This window comes from Cryptomeria japonica, chromosome 7, assembly GCF_030272615.1.
Source record: "Cryptomeria japonica chromosome 7, Sugi_1.0, whole genome shotgun sequence".
Taxonomy (NCBI): Eukaryota; Viridiplantae; Streptophyta; class Pinopsida; order Cupressales; family Cupressaceae; genus Cryptomeria; species Cryptomeria japonica.
In genome coordinates, this window is record NC_081411.1 from 663,843,639 (window position 1) to 663,868,875 (window position 25,237).

General features: G+C 35.9%; 1 protein-coding gene across 2 annotated transcripts in view; it reads right to left on the bottom strand.

Moving 5' to 3' along the window:
- Nucleotides 1-12,860: 12,860 nt before the first annotated feature.
- Nucleotides 12,861-25,237, bottom strand: part of LOC131071182 (protein MID1-COMPLEMENTING ACTIVITY 1) — a 43,418-nt gene continuing 31,041 nt past the window's right edge. Inside the window, exon 2 of one of the 2 annotated variants that reach the window (XM_058006899.2) lies at nt 12,861-13,704. In XM_058006899.2, coding sequence (XP_057862882.1) covers nt 13,270-13,704 — 435 coding nt within the window. In that variant the 3' untranslated portion in view covers nt 12,861-13,269. The remainder of the gene's footprint in view (nt 13,705-25,237) is intronic. The other variant, XR_009112484.2, reaches the window with a different exon arrangement.

Here is a 25,237-nt window from a genome sequence, read left to right on the forward strand (position 1 = left end):
ATAGACTTTGACAGCGCAAGTGCCTTTCCCTTGCCTGCACTAGGTGCAGTCACAAGAACATAAGACACTATTGGAGGTTGTGTAGTCCTACGTGGATGAGGAGGTCTACTCGGAGGAATGGATTTAACCTTAGCCCCCAAAGACAAAGTTGCATAAGGCACTACCCGCTTTAACACAGGAATAGACGAAGCAGAGGTCGATGCAAGAAAAGGCAATGAATAGCTAGGTTGAACCAATTTAGGAGCCAACTCCCCTGTTTTGTATTGATAATATGCTCTATACATTCATACACCATGAGGAAGTATAGGCCCAATTGGAGTGAAGGCCAAAAATGATCAAGTGAAAAATCCCCATGGGCTACCAGTGATCGATATCTAGTATCTTGGACAAGATGCACCGAACCTTCATGAGGAAACTTTAAGCACTTATGGATTACCAAAGGGACTGCATCCATAACTACCGACTAGGGAATACCTATTTTGGCACAAAAAAGGTTCGATTTAAGAATGATAATGAACATAGTCGAAACAACCTTGGGTCCCATGAGGACCATCAAGGTGATAGTACCCAAAGGAGAAAGAGATGGCCCATTATGCATTCTCAAGGTAGCATGACACTCATCATATTTCGGTTTATGTCATCCGTTTACAAACAAAGTCTCCATTGCGATGACATCAACTCTACATAAAGGGTCAACCATCACACCCGTGACAGTTGGACCATTGAGCTTCACAGGGATGTATAGAGGAGTAGGTTATCCACAATATGGGGCATCCGAAAGGGTGAATGATATGTCAGAGACTTTCATCTTCTGGCTAGGAGGCGAAATCGGAGTGATAGTGACCATGTAAATATACGGTCCCTCATTTAATATTGGATCTGAGGATGATGTATAGATAAAGTTAGATGAATGCGGAAGAAAAGGATGTGTAAATATGCAACTCATTGTTTGTTTTATCAATAGACTTATTGGACATGTTTTCTTTCAACCACTTTGATAGCTTCATTGTCAATGTGGTCTTGGACTATATGCCTAAGACGATAGCATTGTTCAGTATCATGTCCAAGTACACGATAATATTGACAGAATTTAGAACCATCATATCAACGAGGGTATGGTATGTTGTCAGGTAGAGATCTAATCTCTGAAAGGGTTATGAGATTATCCTTTAACAATTTTTACATTATGCTCAAATAGGAGTCACTCAACTTGGTGAAGACCCTATTACACTATGGTTCCTATGCAATAACTATCGGTGGTGTAGCTACGATATTAGCCACAACTTTGTTCTTTTTGGACCCCTTTATGGAAATGCCCGCAAAAGTACCAATACGAGGGTTCGAAGTAGATTCTCTAAACTAAGTCATTGTATGTTGGTAATCAGTGAGTGTAGAACACAGGTTAGCGAAATTTTGATATTGGTTAAGAGACAACTTCTCCCTCAATGTCAGCTGCAGATTTCCAATGAACATTCTCTACAAGTCACTATCTTGTAGGGGAAAAGGGATTTTGGTAGAGATAGATTGGTATCACAAATTGAAATTTGTAACCTTCTCATTTGACTTTTGTTTACAATGAACAAGGTCTACAATGGTGACCCTACTACCAATGTTAGCTTGGAACCGTTTGAGGAACAAATCCATGAGTTGATCAAATGTTTGGATGGAGTGATCAAGTAATGAACTATACCATTCTAATGCAGTCTCGTTAAGGAAACATGAGAAAAGCTTAAGAAAGACAAAATCTAAACTATGGTAATTGTTACACATAGTCATGAATGAATCAATATGCACATTAGAATCACCGTCTCTATTGAATCGATTAAACTTCAATGCTTCATCTCCCTAGGGAAGGATAGTGTTAAGGATGGTCACATCAAGTGGGCTCTTACGATAGTAAGCAGGCAAGGAAGACTGCTTAGAGATGGATGCAAGGTTTGTGAGTTATTGTTGCAACTAGCCCATGTTCTGCAATATGGTATTCAGGAAAGGATTAGTAGGTAGAGGAGGAGGTGGAGGCGCACCACGCACACTACCACCTCCACTAACACTAACATGACGACTAGTACCACCACCAGGGATAGAACTGGCACCTGAACTAGTGCTGACAGAAGTGGTATGAGTTGCAACAGAAGCGATAGTGGAACTACTAGACATGCCAATTGTGAAGCATAAAAATGGAAGCGGGTGACAAAGACCTAATCCCACTCTCATGTAGTCATAGTGGAATATGAAAGAGCCTAGGGAGATAGTTCACTTTGACTACTTCTTGTGAGAGATAAGAGAGAGTCGAGGAGTACCTCTTTGGGTTTCTATTCCTTTGTTGTAATGAAGGGAAGATGTGCAAAATATGATCCAAAATGTGACGGTGAAAATGTAGAACTGGGGTCACACCACATAAGTTAGACCACCAATTAGCCAAATCAAGTAAAACATTAAAAGGATGATGAACCTTTAATATATCCAACCTCAATTCTATTAGGAAGAGGGTTGAGTGTTGATTGAGGTCCTATTTCCCCTTTTGTTTAAGTTGAAACTATGTAATTTTGAGTTAGGTTTGGAACTAGCAAATACTAAGTCTATTGGAATGAAATGATGAAAACACAGTGCTACAGAAATCAAACACAGTCACAAGCTAGGATTTGAGCTACAGGAGAGGAGTAGAGTCCAAACCTGAAAATTCGGGAAAATTTATCAGGACCAGGGTGGAGCACCCTGGTCCTTAGCGCCCTAGTCCCTTTCTAGCGCACTAGTCCCTCTGTAGCGCCCTGGTCCTGGGATGGTTTCAAAAAATCTGCAAAAGGCAGTTCTCCTTGTCTCAGTCTCCTCTATCCTTTCTAGCCCTGTATGGTCCTTAAATCTACAACTTACACACCAAAAGAAGGGGAAAATTATGTTGTGGGTGGCTATATAGGGCTTTGCCTTAGTCAAACCCTTGTTTTGGTGGTTTCCATCTCCACAAATAGCCAATAATGTATTGAAAGTGTGTGTGCAAGAATCTTGTGTGTATGCAAGATCCTAAATGAACATGAAAGTAAATCTAGAGTTCTAACCTACACTTTGGAGAGCAAAACCCTAAATGCTTGTGAATGTAGATGCAAATGCTTCAAATCACAAATGATCTAGAGATCTAAAACATGAATGTAAATCTAAAAATGAAGCTCATACAAAGACATGAAAATAACATGAAACCATACCAAACCCTAAGGGAGAGGTACAAGCCAATCATCAGTTGGTGATCTATTATTCTTCAATGTCTTCAAAGCTCCTAAAGGGTGTTGAAAATACTTGATGTAGACTTGGTGAATGCTTGATTTTCTATTGTAGACTTCATACAACCTGCACTTTCACTTTATAAGAATCTCCTTCAATCGCTAGATCTTAAATCCTTCAAATGAGGAAAGGAAGGCTTTATGTAGGAGACCCTAACTTTTTTTTGAGTCATAGGCCGACTTAGAAATAATATTTTTCACCAATATCTTGGATTTGAATATTAAAATACCGCTAAAACATGCTCCTGAAATTCGGGGAGAAAAACTCAAGACTATGTTGGTACCAACATTGTCCGAACACACGGTCCGACCAACTTTTAACCAATTTTTTGGGGAAGCAAGATATTGTGATTTTAAAGCGGATTTCAGGAGTTTGTGGAAATTTGCAATCTTTAGATATGCGAAATCGGGCCTTGAAGGTTGAAATAAGACATAATTAGGGTATTTGATAAAATGATTAATTGGATAAATGAAATAAAAAGGGGCACACTTAGGGTGAAGGGCCCAATTTTATGATATGTAGAGAGATGAAAGAAGGCCTTAGATTTAATTTAATTAATTAATTAAATGCTTAAAGGGAATTTTAAATGCAAAATGCAAACACACTAAGGCGGGTGCTAACCTAAGCATGGAATTGTACCACCCAATTAAGGGTGTACAATTTACGACACTACACCAATATACCTCAGGAGAATGGTAGAATCATTGATACTAGGGATGGTGGGTGTGGACTCAACCATGTGTACTATCATCCCAGGTATGTCAATGCCAATTTGAGAACTATAGTTGTCAAACCGATTGTCCTAGGGAGGAGTACTTGCTAAGGGCATATGACTCTTAATAATCAAGGATAACGCCCTCAACATCTTCAAGCCTCTTCTATCTAAGATCAAAATGTCTCTCAAAGTATTCACAACATTTCCAGTCTTGGGGAAGACATTTTCCCGGTTCAAGAAGTCTTTAAAATCTCTCAAGTTCTCCTCTAATATATGAGTCCAATCAAACTGGATAGTGACATTGAAGTCACAATCAATGGTAGGAGGAGAAGACAGGGGAGAATTCGTCGAGGTGTTATTTCGAGAATTTGATCACGAACTAGATAGAGAATGATCCCCTGTCAAAATGGTCCTAACAGGATGAGAGGTTAGGAATTCATTTGGATCGAGAAGCGGATCATTAAACATTAGACCTGGTTGAGGAGGATTGTAACGGTTTGGAGGAATGCTCTTCCTAACAGTCCTCCTTACAATGGCCCTTGTGGCAGTTTGGGTCATAAAGCTCATAGACAAGCTCTACAACACCTCGACCACTCTACGAGGATATTACAAGGATACTACAACACTTTAATGATGAAGGAACTTAGTTTGAAATTTGTTTATGTATTTTTTTTAAGTTTTTTTTTTTAGATTAAATTATGACAACACAAAAAATTAGAGAATTAAAATACAACTGGTTCATGTTGATTTCACCAAAATGTAGAGGATGGAATCTGCTACCCCCGAAGTGATGAACTTCAAGGAACAAATCAACCTTCGCTCTACTTCAATTTACTGATGCTAAAGGTGAGCCACAAGATGCAAAATACAAGACTAAGCAATTAACACCACAGAGACCCCTTAAACAGACTTTACTAAGTCCCTATTCTTATGATGAACGTACAAAACTAGGACACCAACGCAGCACACTAACATTCTGTACGAACAGAGCACAAAGATCGTACAGCAAACATGAACGTGATAATATTGTTAGGTTCAACAATGGAAGCTAATGTACTGAGAGGGGAGGGGTGAATTAGTACTTCAAAACTTTTATTCAAAAAACAATCTTACTAATAAACATAAACTGTATATAGTTGATCTCATAATATATAAAGCCAAAACACAATAATAGAAATTACATCCATACACATTTCACTCCATAACACAAAGATTTTGGTTACGCAGAAACTCTTGGTTAGAGAGAAAAACTGCGGTGGGGATGGCACCCACAACTTCACTACTGCAATAATAAAGGTTGCTTGGTTAGAGCTACATGTTTAGTTATTTCTGATAGCTTACCCTGTTAGGAGTATCAAGATCTTTAGATCTACATTGCTAAAGGATTTTTACAAACACTTTTACAAAATGGTGTACCTGGTTAGAGGCTTTACAATTTATAGACCTTGTTAGAGTCTTTTACCCTGTTAAAGGTTTCTAACACAACTCAAAATAATTCAATCAAAATCTTTTACAAAATATTTGCAACTTTACATCTGAAATGTTATAGCAAACTCTATGTGCTCAATATGAAATTACCATGCTCATAGCATACCTCGTTAATTGCTAGATCAACTCGGTGACCTCTTCTGTATTCTTTGTCCCTTAAACTGTTTTCTGAAAATCTTCTCAATGACCTCTGAATACCTTTGTTCAATCATCACATCTTATCTTTTCACAAGATTTTTATCTTCAACTCACCATCTTTTTTTCTCTTTTTTTTGGATACTCAAATCACTCTTTATATAGATCTCTAAGGCGGTGATCTTGTTCATACATCGATTATACAAACATGTTTTATCGAATGAATAAACATAGAAATTATTTCATTGGATAAACTTCCTCAAAATCATACAAAATCTATAAGTGCAATTCCCTATGAAATAACGGTTCCCTGTTCTCGAATCTTGTAACACGTTTCCACATATGTGTCCAGGTTCATTGAATCTGGTAACACGTTTCCACTCGGTTCAGATTAACTCGGTGTACCTTCTTTGCTACTCGATGGACGTAGGAAATTTACTCGGTAGATAGCTCAATATATATCATCTTGGTGACTAGCCTTTCTTCTGTAATCGACACCCTTAGTGCTTATCGACTGAATCTTTCTATAGTATTAACCAACTAGTGTATATAGGATGACTTTGAACATAAAACTAATGACAACTTAGTAAATAGTAACAAATATGACTAAAATATTGATGTTGTGCTAAATAAAACAAAAAAAGGACAGAATACGAACAGCTAAAGGCAAGCAATGAAAGATAAAGGAAGCTTACAACTGATCCACAATTGAAGCCTTTGGTGAAATGAATTCCTCCTCTTAATCAAACCTGGACACAAAGAAAAGGGAAAATGTTGGGGTTGTGTTAAGAGGTTTGCCTCAATCAGACCCCTACTTCGGTGTTTCCACCTCCATGAACAACGAAAATAATAACCACAAGTGAAAGAAAAGAGACAAAGATGAAAGTAAATAGCTAAGACAATTGATATACTAGATAGAAGCGATAGATATGCAAGCAAAGAAAGAAAGAGAGAAACACTCATTCAACACTCAAGAAACTATCACCACCCGGATGAACGGAGTTGAGTTCCAAGAGCTCTCCGGAGATTGTGATTATGGTGGATGCTGGATAGAAAAATTGTGAGAGAGATGTAGACAACGTGCCAAGAGCTTGATAAATTTGCCAAATGATCAAGAAGTCCCAAAATCATCTCAAATGAGTGAGATATAATCCTCCAGGAAGAATCTCGATGTCAATGGATGCAAACAGAGGCATTACGAACTCCTCCAAGCGTAGGCGTAACACTCAAATGGCACATGTGAACTAACATATTCGCAAGACGCTAGCGCGGCGGGTGGATGTCTCCACCGCTCACTAGTGTCCATGAATCAAATGATCAGCATGGTTGAGAAGAGGCCAGATTCTAAGCTGACATGGTGATCCATGTGGACAAAAGGACAAGGGAATGAATAACGACCCAATCGGCTTAAAGCAATAGGGCGCAATTTATGACGTTACAGTAGAAAATTCAATTTGTTAATAACACCTCATTGTTCCTAGCTCTTGATTGAGAGGAAATGTTTCTCAATCACAAGAAAGATTTTAGTTCAAATATTACAATGCGTGACTTAAATCTTATTAGATTGGAAGGCAGAGCCCTCCTAACTGATTTAATGAAAATGATTGGAAGCATGGAGTTCCTAACAAATTGCTAAGGTATATAGGGATCCCCTTTGCTTTAAACCCATCATTCAAAGAGATGGAAGTGAATCTTTTGTAAGGTAAATAAAAAGTTACAAAGTGGAAAGGTAATTTATCGTCCACACCTACATGATTTTAGGCTTGCCAATGGGTCCTATTCTCCTACAATGTTCATTATGATTCATGTTGTTGCTTAAAAATTACCATGTTGATAACTTGTACATATTGGTTAGATATTTTTTGTGGTTTTATGGAAAGGGTAGAAGATGAGACCCCAATATTGGGATTCTTGTTTTAAGCCCAAGATCGTAGGGAGTTTGGTGTTAAACATTTGATGGTGTATTGAACCTCATTTATAGCAACACAAGCCCAAATGTCACTTGATGGATCTAATCCTTAGAAAGTGCTTACTAGCCCTAATATATGTAATGGTGTGCCTAAAGAAAAACCAATGTGGAGCGGATTACTTCAAATTGTCTATGTCTACATATATTGAAGTCAATAGGATATATTATTTGGGTTCTCTTTGGAAGTTCTTGGAATGGGTAAAATAACTACTACTTATCCCTTGTCCATTTTGATATTATGTGCCAAGGTTATAGGACCATATGATGAAACCTGGATTATAAAAATAAGTCTTTTGTCAAATGTTAGAGAGAGTTTTATATTTTGATTTAATAAAAGGATTACAAATTTTCCAGTATTTTACTAGCAGCCCCCCTCTACTAGAAATTGCTTCAAAACAATTATATAGTAATCTTGTGTTCTCTAAAGATATGTTGTTACTATTAAAAATGAAGCAAGATCTTCATCATTTTTTATAGATGGAAAGATAGACTTGCGCTCGTCTTCTTGCATTGAACCAAAAGGGATTGTTTTAGATATTCGTTGACACTACTCTAACAAAATGTGCCATGCATCTGAAGAGGTGTCTTACATATGGAGAACCTAAATATATTAGACAAATTTTCATATATTGTCCTAAAGCTTCATGACAACTCTTCTTAGTTTCATAGTCTAAACTTGCGAGCAAACATGTTAATTGACTTGATATTATGTTTGGTATTATTAGTTGTGATAAGGTGTCTATATTGTATTTTTTAAGTTGTGGTTAACCATTTCAATAGAGTTGTTGTGATTTGTGGAAATACTAATAATGGTTGTATGAGAGAGAAGAATGTTGACTAATTTTCTTATGAATCAATATTCCACTAATCATTCATATGGGTTGGTGTAGACCTTAGAATCAGAAAACTGAATTGAAAAAGTTAATTGCCAATGGGGTTCTTAATGTTTACACTAAGTACTTGATCAATATAGGTGATCTTTCCCAAATCATTCATATTCTTGGGTGGGTGCATGAAGAAAAAGTTGAAGTGGATATCAAAGGTTGAGTAAGTTTGGGTCATTTTAGAAAAGAGGTAGTGTTACAATTGAAAGAGGTCAAATCTTCAAGATCTAAACATGTTGGTGTCAATCCCAACAAAATTAAAATGTACCTTTTCTTCAACTCTTCACTTTTTGCACATCCTTTGTTAGCTAAAAGTTGGGGAGTTGAATTCCCTAATTGGGTTGAGGATGCTAAAAAGCATCATTTGTGATATATTTGTACATGGTGTTGTTGATGTTTTGGTTAAGAAAGATGTTGCTAAGAGAGTATAGTCATGCTAAACTAGGGGGTCATGTTATGATCCACAAGGGACCTAATGACAAGATTAGCATGGTAAACTTGACTTGGCTTTTGAATTTTCTCCTTCAACTCAATTTGTTAGTCTATTTCGTTAGTTTTTGTATATGTTGATGAAAGTTGTAATGTCTTAAACACTATTTCCGTATTGTCTTGTTTTATTTGTTTTATGGTATAAAATGTTGTAACAGATTCTAAATAGTAGTATGTATATATTGGTAAAAAAATTATTATCATATGTGGATGTGTACTAGCTTTGTTTAAAAAATATTTTTTTAGAAAACCCACTTAACTAACTCAAGAATGCACCACTAGTTTAGGACTACCCCCTTATTGTTTACATAAACCATACACAAAATTAAAACAAATTTTTAACCTTTTGTAACTATTTTAAGAGCAATCGTTTATTTTATTTTATTTTTTTATTAATCAAAGTTGAATTACAAAGGAAAAAATAGCAGTCCAATTGTGAAGAGAAAGAGAGAACCAAATAATTACAAAACAACCCCAAGGGTAATGAAACATTTGTCAGCAAAACATCATATTACAAACAAGGATTCGAGCTACAAAAATCTACATAAACATCCAAACTAAAATGTATCAGCAACAGCCTCAATCATGAAGTATGATGACCTAAATTGTAATCAGCCAACAAGCTGATCCAAATGAATACTTCTAAAAAACTATAATTGAAGAGCAACTTATGCTCAAATTTTAAATAAGCTTTAAAGTTGTCTAAAACAGCAAATGTCTGCTTTATGTAGTTGCAAAAATTGATATTTGATCTCCTCCAAAGGCTTGTATATAACAACCTCTTTCAATTGAGAACATAAAATGACAAATTGTAATATGATGTCAAAGTAAAACTTTAGCATTTTTACTTCTCGATGAATAATATGATTAGAAAACACAACTAAACATCTATCTTTCTATATATTGAGCAAAACAATGTCTCATAAAATTAGCAATCACATTTTTATGAAGTCCAATACCCAAAACTTTTTTCCAACGGAACACAAAATTAAAAAAAATATCTAAGTATAAACACCTAAAATTGTCCAAGCCTAAATAAATAAATAATTATTTTATCCTAGGTCTTCTATTAATTAAATAATTTTTTATTTATTTAATTGGTCTCACTTCTTCTATTAATTAAATAGATCTTTATTTATTTAATTAATTCTTTTTCTTTTTCCCTCCATGACACTTGTCATTTGTCTCTTAATTTTATCCTAACCACCTTTCTAATATTTTATCATTTTCCTTACCCACCCTTTAATCCTAGCCGACCATTTATCCTTTCACCTCTTAATCCTATCCTTTCATTTTCTGAGATGTTCTCTATATAAGAGGATTTTTTCATCTTTATCAACCCTAATCCAACAAACTAATCAGCGATCAATCAATCTTCATGCGATCAAGCGACTTCACAACCACAATTCGTTCTTTGTTGAGCTCTTGTGCACAATACAAAATTTGAAAGCAATCATATCAAACAAGATCAGTGGAGATAGGAAACAATGGAGATCAAACCCTATCAAGCATGTGAATGGTATAATCTTTCTATTTTGTTGTGATTTGCATGTTTTAGGTTCTTCATTGGTGTGTGGTGGATTCTTGATTGTAGAACTAGGGTTTATGTGTTTAGATCTTTGAAGGCTTTACAATATTTTTAATCTTCCAAATTTCACCACACAAACAAAGAAATGACCAAATACAACATTCCATTTTTTACCAAAAACAATCCAAAAAAATATATTTTAATCTTTCAATTTGCTAACAATAAGGACACTTGGTTGGCTAAATCATCAAATATTTCAATCTCTCTTACAATAAGCTTATAGTGCAAGCTTCTCCAAATAAATTTGAGCATTTGCCTCTACTCTAGACTTCCATATTTGAGTGCTTAAGTTCTTCCACTTCCCTCAAAATCTACAACTCCATTTAATGTTAAGCATTGGATTTAATTCCATCTTTGAAAGGAGTTTAGGTTAGATCTACTTCAAAGGAAAACAAAAAAATTGATATTTCTTAAGCCATTGCCAATCTTTGAAAAAATTACATTGCAAATGCATGCAAAGTTTTATAAAAAAATCCATAGGAACTAATGATTTCACAAAGATCACACTTAATATTTGAAGTAAATGATTTTTTTGAGTTTTGCCAATCAACCCAATCAAAGGAGTTGAAGTCCCAAAAATCACCAAACTGACAACACAAAATTTTAAAAAAGATGATGAGTCTATTTAGGAAAAGTAACAACAAAAGGTTGCCCATAATATTGAACAAGCTTATTCCACAAAATAGAAGCAGTCTCGAAACTAAAACTATGTTGCAATGAGTCCTTCCAATTAAAAAATTGCAAACTTGTTGCCAAACCTTCCAAATAGTTTGCAACGGGAATGATGCTTTAATACAAGAGAAAAGGGCAACAAAAATTTTATTCAACCATCAAACACTTTGTCACTTGCTATTCATAGCAGCAACAATAATATGATTACGAACGAAGGTTTATTATTGTTCTCATCCTAACACAACTCTTATTATCCATTTACTTGATAAACAAGTCTCCTATGTCTTAAGATCCAAAAGACTCAATCCATCCTTGTCTTTAGGTTGCATACATTTTATCCACTTTCTAAAATCTACAATCCTTTATTTTTCATTCAAACAATCTTACATAAAAGTACACTTAGGGGAAGGGCACCAGTGGCCATTATAGTTCCAATAACTGTTCACTCCTCGTGCACCCAACCCCCCAATTACTAACTTAAAGAAACATAAAAAATGATAACTAGAAGTCCATTAATAAATTCCACATGTATCAATAGCCGCTCACTTTTTAGCATTTTTTAACCAAAATTGGGCTATTTGTGCTCGACTAGTGAGTCACAGGTGCATAAGTATTGGCAATTGTAAGTGCATGGTTATTGGTGCATCTTTAAATAGGTATCAAACGATACTTTGAAATGTGTACTTTTTCGCCCTCGTGTGCATAATAGATCCCACAGCATGCATTGTTACTTCCCAGAACCATAGATATAAGCAGTTTAGTTGCATATGAGGACAACCAAAAAAAAATATCAATAGCTATAACGGCTGCTTTCCTTATGCTCAGTTCCCGAAAGACATTACGTACTCGTACAAATATTGAATGTTACCACATCTATTAAAGGCGCCCATTAAATTCTTGCTGTGGTTGCTGTGGCATACCCCAATGGATGAAGCAAAGTGCAAGCCTTCGGTGAATAATCCTCGGTCTAAGTTAAAGGTCATTCTACGAAAGAATTAACCAATAAACTTTTTGTAAAGTACTTAAATTTTTAAACCCAGTAAACAAATCCCATTTACACTTTTGCAATAACGTAACAATCTCACGTAAATGGAATGTTTGTATGCTACAAATAACAAAATCCAACAATCTCACGACTCTGCACTCAGCAAAAAAGTTCGCTCTATCCAATTGAGCACTGCCTTAAACTAGACGAACACCCACAAATTCATCTATCTATTCACACTAGGTAATTGATTGTTATAGTGCAGGCCCACTCAAACAAAACAGAATGCAAGTCGACACAGACTTTGAAAGGAACAGGACTGTAAAAAGGAGCTTGCCAATTAACAAAAATGATTTATATGTTGATTAGAGAACCTAATTAAGGGGAAAAAATAGATAATCATATATAAATATTGGGATGGTAATGATCTGAACTTACATGTGCAGAAAACGATGATTATTGTGCCACTGGCTTGCGGTTAGCATTGTGCCAAGCTAAGCTTTTCTGTGGCTTTAATCAGGCGCTGATCCATTCTCTTCTCAGTTAATTTCGTTTGCCAATTATGTACAAAAGTGTAGTTTAAATTTTCATTCTTACTCGTTTATTTTGTTGGATGAATTTAATGGAAATAGATATTGCCAGGAGAATGCAACGCTCTGGCGTTAAAAGCAAAAGTGTCATTGTTTCTTTTTATGATTTGAAGTATATTGCAGGACAATCTGACTAATGAAACTTTGAACAATGCTCGGACATCATGCACAACAATGTATGATTCAGAATTTTAATGCTGAATCTGCTTCTATTCCTATCATACTAAGCTGAATTCTATTAAGAATATCTATGGCATTCTGTACGAAAACCTTGTGGCTATAACCAGTTTTTATCCTGAAAAAAAAATTGTATGGATTCTAATGTGATGATTTACAAGTTCAGAGCCAATTAAATATGCTTGTAAGATGTGCTCCAAGAAAAGGCATTTCCAAGAGTTTACTTCTATTTACAAATGGCTTCTGCATTCAATCTCTAAGCTATTTCACTTTTGGCATTCAAGCGATATCACCAAAAGGTAGCTTACATGACAGCACACTTTTGACCCTTCTGTGACTTCCTAATCTTAGCATCTGGACTTCCATTACCTCCACCCTCTTCAGACTGGTGACTATTATGAGATAAAGAGTGCTGATAATATCTTTTGGACTCAACTTCTTCATTCTCGGATGGAACAGTAGCAGCAGTCTCTGTGACATCAATTAAATGCTTAATAACATCACATTCTTCAGTCTTATGACATGATACCACCCGTTGCAGTTCCTCCTGGAGTTTCTCGTTTTCAGTCTGAAGAGCCTCTTCAAATGCCAAGTCTGGGTACCTGCGAGACAGAGACTCCCTCAACACAAAAGAATCAGACAAAGTGCATTCAGACTTCAAAAGTGTCTCATGCATTTTCTTCTCTTCTTCCTCTAGCGTATACTCTTGCTTGTCCTTCTCGATTGCTTGCAGTTTTTCCTGCAAGAATCTAGCAATTGGTTACTTGACAGTTGACCTCATGACAAGTGAAAATTTTATTAAAGATGGCATAAAATATACACTCAAGTCTATCCATACATTGGTAGACATTCAATATTTAAGTCATAGTTGCCTAGAAGAATGTATCATTGACTGAATTAATAATGGGGCCATCATTTAAAGTGCAACCTCAGAGGAATCAGCTCCATAGTCAAGGTTAATTGAATTGACCAGTGACATATCTTATAGATCTACTTTTAGCTAAGTTACCGGTTCGGGTTCGGGCACCGGTTCGGGTTCGAAGAACCCGGTATGCCAGTACGGCAAAATTTCGAAAAGGGGAAAAGGGGTTTGGGTTCATTTGGGTTCGTTAGTGCAAAAACATGTAAATTATATATATATATGTATTGATATTTGTGAAGCCTATAAGCATGAATTAAAATTTGCATGTCACATAGCATCATATAAACAACAAAACAAACATAAGCTTGTAATCATAACATCATGATGATACCATACTAGCATCATATACATCAAGTTTAATATCAAAATGACAAAATATTCAAGTATCATTGTTTCAACTTTCAACAATATAAAGTTTAATCATTCAAATGAATCATCTCATTCATCCTCCTCCTCCTCCTCATTGACATTGACATTAGATGAGCCAATGCCACTTTTAGAGGTGAAATGAGTGAATATAATGTTTTAGAAGTCACTTTTAGGGTATAAGTTTCACTTTTTAGCAGACGGCATTCATAAAAAAATTAAATTTTGCATATAATTTGCTTTTTTGGGCCGCCCAGCCGCCCAGGTTCAACCTGGGTCTGCCCGGGTTCGACTGGGTTCAACCCGGATTCGCCTGGGTTCGACCCGGGACGAACCACCTCTGGGTTTTTCGAACCCAGTCCGAACCGGACTGGAACCAGGACCGGTACCAGGGGGGTCCAAGGGCAAACCCGGTAACTTAGACTTTTAGTGAAAGAATAAATGAAAAAAATCGATTAGCCTGTAATGAACATAGAGCAGATTTCAACAAATCAAATTCAACTAAAAAGTATAACAAGCATCTGTCTTACAAAGCAATCTCTAACTCTATTTCCCTATGTTACCTGAGGACACATCCCCGGGCCTAAAAACCCCCTCCCCATCCCAGGGACATGGGGACGGCCTGGAGACATCCCCTAGGCATCCCTGATCCGCTGCTTTTTGCCAGAAACATCCCGGAAACCCTGGGACATCCCCCGACCATCCCGGGACGGTTTTTCTTTTTGAAAAAACTCACTCAACTTAAAATAAAAACATTTTCTTTATGCTTTTTGGGGTAGCTACTGTTATATTGATCTGGCAATGACTTAAGGGAATAGTTTGCATCTCTTTGTGAGTTATATGACTGGTCAAATTGACCAGGAAGGAGGAGCAAGGGGTTTGGGTCAGTTGTGACTTGGTGTTGAAAGTATGAGGCCTTGTCATCCATTTTTGGAGCTAGTGCAGACCTGTTTTCATACCCTGTTTCAGATCAGATATTGTTGGCTACAGAGGTGCAAACATAACAACAGTTTGCTGCTCGTTTCATGTGATGATGGTGGACACTCAATATATTTCCATTCTCCTCTTAGGAGTATTCATTGTCACACGTAAGGCCAGAGTTTGTATGTTTAATTATCTATGTCAAATGACATCAGTTGAAATATTGTTGTAATCAGATGTCCAATCAACTCTTATTTCATGTAAAATCTTTCAAGCATTGTTATTAATGTTTGTAAAATCTTTGGTCTATAAGACTCATCAATCAAACTATACAAATCTGCATATCAGAAAACTATATCAGTGAATACATACAAACTTTTTGTCATAATTCTCGAAATCTAAACCTGGTGGTTAGGTGCAAAAAAAAGTTGATACAAAACAGAGATAGCATCTTACAATTGCAGATTTAAATTCAATAGTAATTTATATGCATAAACAGAGATAGTATGAAGCCCAACTAAACATTCATGACAAGGTACAAATTAACCAAAGATTGTTCCTCATATCCATATCTAATGTATATATGCATGCTTTATCCATGTTTTCATATGGACATTTAAAATTTCCCTAAATATTTTAAATTTTGCCTATATTTTATATTGTCATCCCCTTTGCTGTCCCCTAGCCATCCCCGAATTGATTTGAAAAATCAGGGATTTAGGGACACGTTCCCCAGTCCCTGAAACTAGGGGTAACCTTGCTATTTCCCCATAGCTCTGTTCTCCACCAGCACCCATGTTTCCCTTGTTCTCAACATTGTAGTAGAAAACTCATCAAATCCCATCTCATTCAGATTTCTGAACAGTCTAGCAAAGAAAATTCTATAATTTATCAACTACAAATGTTTAGGATAAGGAATAATCTAAAGGTATGCCCAAAGCCAAAACTTATACAACTTAATACAGAATATTTGACCAAACTAAGTAGGAAAACAAAGGTCCAACCATGAAATGAAATTACAGTATGTATTAAAAGGGCAATCAGACTGAATATCAAAACCCTTGACAGAGATAGATTTGTGAGTTCTTGAATCACCAAGGACAGTAATGTGTTATGGCCTTATAGAGAGTCCACACTATTTCCTCCTTCCAAGCAAGATTTTATACCCCATTGCAACTTCTACTGTAAGAAAACTTTAACAGTCCTGTCTGGCTACTATTGTAAGTGCATCAGCCGTTGCAAGGTTGAAGTGACTATTTCTTTCCGTGACCCTAATTACTGTTAGGAATTGCATGCAGAAAATATCAATTATATGCAAATAAATATTAAACACAGAAATAATACCAGTGAAGCGACAATATTTAACGCGGTTCACCCAATCTCGGGCTACATCCACCAAACAGAGAGTCCAATATTATTATCCAATAAATCAAAACCGATTACAACCAGCAATCCCTTGCAACTCAATACCACTGCAAAATGCTATAAAATTATCTACAGAAAACCCTAATTATTAAGACTTATGTCGGTTACAAAATTAGGGTTACAACATGTCAGCCAATTGAAAAATAACACCTAACGCCTTTATAAAATAATAAGAGTCTTTTTTTGGCCTTTAGATGTTTTTTGTGGTTTTATGGAAAGGGTAGAAGATGAGACCCCAATATTGGGATTCTTGTTTTAAGCCCAAGATCTTAGGGAGTTTGGTGTTAAACATTTGATGGTGTATTGAACCTCATTTATAGCAACACAAGTTCAAATGTCACTTGATGGATCTAAACCTTAGAAAGTGCTTACTAGCCCTAATATGTGTAATGGTGTGCCTAAAGAAAAACCAATGTGGAGTGGATTACTTCAAATTGTCTATCTATGTCTACATATATTGAAGTCAATAGGATATATTATTTGGGTTCTCTTTGGAAGTTCTTGGAATGGGTAAAATAACTACTACTTCTCCCTTGTCTATTTTGATATTATGTGCCAAGGTTATAGGACCATATGATGAAACTATAAAAATAAGTCTTTGTCAAATGTTAGAGAGAGTTCTATATTTTGATTTATTAAAAGGATTAAAAAATTTACAATATTTTTAGAAAGTGTAGTTGTCGGTTTTGCCAAGAGATCAAAACTTTGTTTGAAATATATGAATCCTAGCAGAGAATTTATACACATCGATAAAAAACACTTAAACTGGATTTTAGAGGTCTTAGATTGCATTTTGATTTATACTTCTAGAAGATTTGGGATGGACTAGCAGCCCCCCTTTACTAGAAATTGTTTCAAAACAATTATATTGTAATCTTGTGTTCTCTAAAGATATGTTGCTGCCCCTGGACCCCACAAGGGGCGCTACCCCTTGACCCCATCTTGGGGGTGCTGCCCTCAAACCCCCGTTGAAAATATGGGGGGAAACCGCGCCGATAGAAGTAGGGAAAATTTAACCTCCGAGTCTGATTAGGCTCCATATAACAACAATTACTAGATTAGAGTCGCCTTGAATTGAAAACTTACAATTCATATTCTTCCAGGAAAACCCTAATTGGGTATTTTCAACCAATTTCTTAAGGTTAAACTTGTCATGTGGCAAAAATTTCCTATTACAGCCAATTGTTTATATAAAATATGGTTAAATTGACTAAATTCACCATATTTTATTTTGTAGTAATTTATTATTTATTAAACAATATCTAGTAAGCTGTGTATTTATTAATACTACAGCGTTAGAGATTTGCCAACTACATTACCACTTCAATAAAATATTCATTCATTAAAGTTTCATATTCTTTAGTTATCAGATTAAAGCTTTGAATTGAACAACATTGTTGAGATTTCAGCGATAACTCCCCTATAGATAAAACAAAGAAAAAGAAAAAAAAATAATGTATTCATTTACTACTCACCTTTACTGGTCAAATATTGGTTCCTCAAAGCAACAGAAAATCTCAATCTCCAAAAAGCCTACTGGGTTTCCACCTCGGTCAACCTTTTTCTGAACCTAGATGAATATGAAAGTTATCACAGTTTACTAATGTTTTTTGTTATGTCCATGTTCCCCTCTTTTGTTGTTAAGAGCAGCTAATATTTTAATTTATTAAAATTTTAAAACTCTATAAGCCAAATTGAAGATCTCTGAAATGTTCTCTGAATATTCTCATCTGTTTTTGTAAATAGGATATCTCCACGAGGCGCAGACAGCCATGAAAAAGAAAAAAAGTCCCCATGACAACTGCAAACATGTTTAACCTTAAGAAGGGAGTTATAAATCAACCAATGAACAAAATATTTAGAAATAATGCTAAAGATCTTAAGCAGGTCTAATGCAGATCTCTTTAACAAATAGACACAATAAGCTAAACCATTGTTCCTCCTGTTCATATAATATAGAGAGAAAGGCCATACAAACCTCTCTTGGTCAACTTCTTGTGACTAGGAAAGGTTTCCATGCATCAAAAATCTCTGTGAATCATTTCTCAGAAAGTAGCATTTTGAAGGCTTAAAATGTTTCCAAATAGACCTAAGTATAATCATTATCCTTGCCCTATCAACATTTTGCAGTTTATCCCCTCATGATTTTCAGTTTTTCAACCTCCTTCCACATTAATTTATCTAACTTACCTTGTGAATGGAATATTGTCGAGCACTGCAATAGAAAGCCAGTTACCACATGCCTATTTTAGATTCTCATCCATGAAAGCCCACCCCTGAGATGAGCAAAGTGTTCCTATCAAAAGAGCTTACACCAATTTCATTTGTATCTAAAGTTTGCTAGAATTTTATCATACTGCAGATGGGTACAAATTTTTACTTTACCACCTTTGCCTACAGCCCATCAGCACCTTTACCTATCAAGGCTGCACAAATACATTTGGATCTAATGTCTGAAAGAATTTTATCACACTGCAAATGGGTACAAAAATTTCTTTATCACCTTTGCCTACTGCCCATCTGCACCTTTCCCTCACTAGACATATTGTCATTGATGTCAAGTGTTCTTGTTGGCCTATGTCTTTCAAGCTAGAGGTTTGCTCGGAGTATTATTGGACTGAGTTTGAAGTGTTTTTCGAGCTACTGTTTATTCACTAGATTTATTCTATTTCGGTTGAGCTGCTTGAGCTGCTTGACATGCTTGAGCTGCTTGACGTGCTTGAGCTATGTGTATGTCTGCTTCAGCTAGGTGTGTGCTTAATTGTCACAGTGTCAGCTGTTATATCAGATTTGCTGTCATGTATTGCCAAGTCATCAGATGTATTTAAAGGCAAATTCTTGTGAGATCATTCACGTTGATGAATAAAGTTTATTTAAATATGCAAGAGAAAGGCTGCGGTTTGGAAAGAGAAGTGATGGCACTCTTTTATAGTTTGGAGATTAATCTAAGACACCTGGCCTTAGATATTTGGCGGGCAAATCAAATATAGGTTCAACGCATGTGAGGATGTGGAGATTGTGGAGAATGATAAGGGAATAATTATATTTATGCCTTTTTATATACTATCGTGGAGTTAGTTATATTAAAAATACGATATGCTTGCAGTATGTGGAGCAGTCTCTATTAATACGTTTGTTTTTTAAGTGTTGTTATGCTGGAGTTGCATCGAATATTTGGTCAAGGTGAAGACATTTTCTCTAGCTGCGTGGAAGATAAAGGTAATATAAGTAAAGGTTTTCTTAATCACTGACAACTCTATATGAAACGGACTTTATTCATTCTCCCTATTTTTGGACCGGACGCTTACAGCTGTTGTAACGTTTCTGGAGGATTGTTCTTTTTGACGTGATGCATATGTTCTGCCGTGTGAAGTGGTGGGAGTGCGTTTTGATATGTGGTGGTGCGAATTGCCTTGAGTGATTATTATTTTCTGCCGACTCCTCTTTATGGGAAGCTATTAGAAGACACGGTTACATATTTATGGGTATGGCATGCAGATTTTTTTTAGGAGTGAAATGATATACGAAGCAGTGAGCCCGTGTGTGTGGTGGAGATACTAGACAATGGTTGGAATGAAGTCATGTTTTGTTTTAAAAAACCATAGTGTTGGCATTCAACGGAAGGACAATAATAAACTGGAGTCGTATATACTGCTGGAAGACTGCTACGTATTCCTTTCTGGCAGTTCGTGTATTATGAAGGGAATATTTTTTTTTTTAAATTGTGGTATGCAGCTACGTATTTCTGTGTATTGAGAAGTGATAATTTTTACTGAGTATTGTGGCCTGCGTAGTACATGAACAAAAGGTGAATGCTGTGAGTGGTGTGTTCAGGGAACACTTTGCTTTTTCTTTCCTTTTAATAATTGCAGAACGTGGAGAAGTTGACTCAGATTTTAAAAGAGAAGAGTTGTATTCTCGAAGGAGTTAAAAAGGACGCAGAGGTACCAGGTGGTTTTGATGGGTGTAACTTCATGTAAGTATGTTAGATGCTGCTTGAATGAAAAGCTTCAGTTATCTCACAAAACCATGTGAATCATTTTCTCGTATGAACACTGATGGCAGAACCTCTACAAGTCTGGAGATTGATATGATGATATTCTTAAGGTATATGTGTTGAAAGTGAATCTACAACAAAAAAAAATTGGGGTGTGAAGTTTCATTTTTCGGATGCTTATGTAGTTTATCATTGACCTGATGATACCTTGTTCAAAAGACTGTTGCAGACTTATGAATTAAAATTTCTTCCAATCTGATTGTAACTGGAGTTGGTGCTCCAGCTGTTTTAAGTTGGTGCTTTAAGGGTAGTTGTGTACTTAGTGAGTTGGTGCTCACATCTGATTTTTTTGGGGGGTTGGTGCCTCAGTACACTGGAGTGGGTGCTTCAGTTTTTCAGAGTTGGTGCTCAGTGTTTGTAATCTGGGTTGGTGCCCATTTCTTATTAATAAAAGCTATTTGATGATGTGGTTTTTTACCCAAAAGGGTTTTCCACGAGAAATATGGTGTCATGTTTTCATGCTTATTCTCTGTGTTTTAAAATTGATTTTATGTTGTCAAAAATTATTGAAATTACGCAATACTGATTCACCCCCCCACCCCCGCCCTCTCAGTATTGCTTGTGTGTTCTTCATCCCTATCATGGTTGGTTCTCTGCATATTGATTACCAAAGGAGTTGAAGAATGAAAAACAAGACAAAAGAAAATCTTCTTTAGGAGCATGCATAATAAAGGAAAAGCTTCTTCCAATCTTGTTAAGTAGGGGCTCATAATCTCAATAACAGCTTGGCTCCCACAATGTTAACTATATCAAAGCATGTTAGGAATTAGGATATATAGGTAACTAACCATTAAACATGAAAGACAAAATAATGCATACGTAAAATAATAGAATACGCAAAAAACACATTATTCACATAAGGAAAATCTTTTGATAAAAAGCCCCCACAAATTATCATCCATTACTGAGGAAACTTACAATAAGTCTACAAATACAGACATAATAAGGACCTGCTTATCGATACCTTCTTCTCTTCCTCCTATCCAGAATGGCCTCACATGCATATATGATACACTCCTAAATATACCTCATATGCAGTCTTGCCTCTTGCATATATCAATGAATATACAAATCAATCAATCAATCCATTTACAGCGTATTTTTACCCTATTAAAGATAAAACCTAAATAGTTTGGTTGATATATTTCTTAACCATTTGTTGGCATAAATATTTCACTTCACCTAGAATGGTGTGCAACCTAAGTGTATAGTATTATACCTAATTATTGCATTTAGTTAGGACAAAAGGAATATTTGATTTCGCTCACCTAGGTAGCTAATAATGATGTGTTCACCTTGATTTGAGATACAGAATTGCCACCACTATCTCATCAATCCTTGATGGTAGTTAGGTACCACCTCTGTTTAATCAAGACCACCTCTATCTCAACCAGAATGAATTCATTCACATCCTGATAGGGAGTGATTGAGAGTTAAACTCATACCACTTGGACTTGCCGTCTCCTTTATTCATGCATCCAGGAGGCCGATATATTCTATGTTACTCTTTGTTTGCTCCACTAAATTAAATATTGAATATCTTTATTCTATTTATCTAGATTTGTGATTAGCATATAGGATTGCATCTTAGGTAGATTTGTTGTTTATGACAATCTAACATGGCATTAGAGCCATTTCTAGGTTTTGGAAGCATGCAGATCTAAGATTCTAGAATATTTGGTGAATGGTGGAGGTATTATGAGCTCACCATTGTGTCAAAGATAGCCAAATTAGCTAGGATCCACTTTTGTATTGTCCACATCTGACAATTTGAAGCCAACTCTAGGTTGCTAGTGTTTTGCCTTAGTTTATATAGGTCACTTTTGCAATACCTCTTTTGGTAAGAAATGTACCACACCTTTGTGTCCGAAAGCACCAAAAAACATTAGGAAGAAATATAAACTTATAGAGTTTCATTTAGCATGTGAAATGAGCAAGAATCTATACAGTACCATTTGCTAAGTACAAGGTCATATTTATCATTTGCAGTTATACAATGTTGGCTATATCAAAGTATTCATTAAAGGTGTGTTCACTATGGTATGGGTTATACGTCCAAGAGTTGTACAAACAGAATGGCCAACAAAATCCAGTAATCTTAATATTCTCAATTGGTGCTTCAAACATCCAGTGGTTAAAGATTTTATGTCATTTATACCTGTCTCTTAAAATCTCCGATGTTCATTTATAACATCCTAGCACCTCCAGTATATGAGCCAAGCCAGCTCATTGTTACTCTATGATTCTCTGCAAAATTCCATTGTATTGCCAAGGTAATAAAGTTGACCAGTTAAAACCACTATACATGCCTCTTTGACTAAAGGGTTTGCAAGGTATTAGATTCATAATGTATAGTTTGGAGTTTGGACTACACGTACATCATACAACATGAGAGCTATTAGGCCATTCATTCAGCAAAGTCAAAGCAACAAAACCCAAAACTTTGGCACCATGCACTGAGATTACCAAAGGTAAAGAGGTGTCTGTTTTTTTTGCACCAATTTAAGCTTTCCTTTGTTAATCTATATTTTAGGCATTGACACGTGATCTAAGGGATGTCAGTTTGTAATGTTTAAATACACCTTTAAAGGGCTGCATGTATATATGATTTAAATGTTTTTCAAATCATTCCTTAATTTAACACTTACAAGTTCTTAACAAGATTTTATTTAAACCTTTTTTTAAGATTTTTTGAAGTAGGACCTTTAGCTTTTTTCCTATATGTTGTAAAAGAGCGTAAGAGATCAACACATGACCATGTGGGCATGAGGATTTTTTCACCCATAGTTATATTGGCAGCCCTTGAGGGCTTTTTTTGCTTCTTCAAGTTCCCACTTTAAGGCACTTTCACGAGAATTACCATATGTTTTGCCTCCACAATATTCATATGGTGTAATTTTTCCTTTTTTTGATACCATTTGCACATATTTTTGAAACAAATTTTTTTGGACCTCTACAGACTTGTATGACACTAGTTATAAAGTGTCATCTTCTACTCATCTAGAGGGATTCATGCAACATGCACTTATGAAAAAGTACTAGTATCTATTTGAGGAGGTCATGCAAATATTTTGGGGGGATATTGTAATATGATGAACTTGGATAAAGTTCTATTATAAGGGGTTGCAAATACGTTTTTTAGCTCTTCATTTCACTCTTCTATTGTCACCCTAGACAAAGGGAAATATTCATCTTGAAAAGAGGGGATACAGAATCACTACTTTGAGCAAGATCTATTGCCCTATCTCCATGGACTTGTTCTTGAACCCATAGTTGCAAGACTCGACTGGACAAGCCCAGACTCGGGGAGTCCAGAGGCAAGCCAAGTCAAAAGGGGCCCAGGGACCCAAGACTCCGGTTTGCGCTTGTCTTCAAATAGTTTTTCTTGATGATTCATTTTGCCCTAGAAAACTTGTTGAATCATATTTAAGTCTACCGATCATTTTTTCCTTGCAACTTCTAGCACTCCCAAGAGTTGTTTGTTATGAAGATCCATTTCTTGTTTCAAATTCTGCCGCACCACTCTAATATTATCACAGGTTGCAAAGCTTGAACCAAGATATGTTTCTGCTTTTATTTTAAAGAGTAGCTTATCCCAATAGACAAATTTCTCTGTATCCATTTCAAAAAGTTGATTATTTGCAACCCAACGGAAAATTTGAAAACTATTCAATTTGAAAACTATTCTTATTGTCAGATTGAAATCCAGTTTCTTGTTTAGACCATTCATATTGGCCCAATTCTAAACAACTGTCTTCTGAATCCTTCATTTTTTATTCCCAGTTAGTGTTAGCATTCCCAGATTGCTTATTGTTCAGTGTTGATCTAACAATTCCCGCATACTCAAATCCAACAATAGCAACAAAGGAACTACTGAAACCTTTTCTTCAGCTTCTGGCTCTAAAGTGTTTACTTCTTCATTTGCCAGAAAAGAGTTTGCTGACCCAAAACTTTTTGAAATTGGGCTAATCAAATTCTGACTGATCAAAATGTCCTTCTCAAATGCATATTCATCCTCAGTGCTCTTCAGAAAATCAATCAATGACACACCATGTGGAAGTTTGAAAGATAGTGCATGATTTGGTGCATCTTCCTTCAACATGAACTCTTCCCATCCAACAAGTGAAACCCCTTTTGTCTTTCTTTCATTGATATTTTGGTGACACCTGCTATCATTAGAAACCAATAACACATCTCCTACCAAAGACTCCTTATCTTCAACTTGCTTCCGAGGTTCCTCTTGTTCTTGATCATTGATCTGTTCATTTTCTTGTAGCTCTAGTTCTGGCCCTTCTTCCACAGGTTTACCAGCTTCTGATGATTCTGATTCTGATTTAGACTTCATTTCTTCTATCAAAATTGATTCTTTAATAATCTTGTTCCTTGATCTCCTCCTTAGCCATTTTCCTTATGTATTCATGTAGGGCCCTTTTGTCAAGATAATGGTTCCCAAGTGCCTCCAAGTACTCATCAAAGGGAACACTAGCTTTAAAATCTTCTGACAACCTTTGGTACTTGTCAATAATTTTGGGGGCCTCAAGTTCGTTCAATAACTCTTGAATAGGATCCATATCCTCTTCC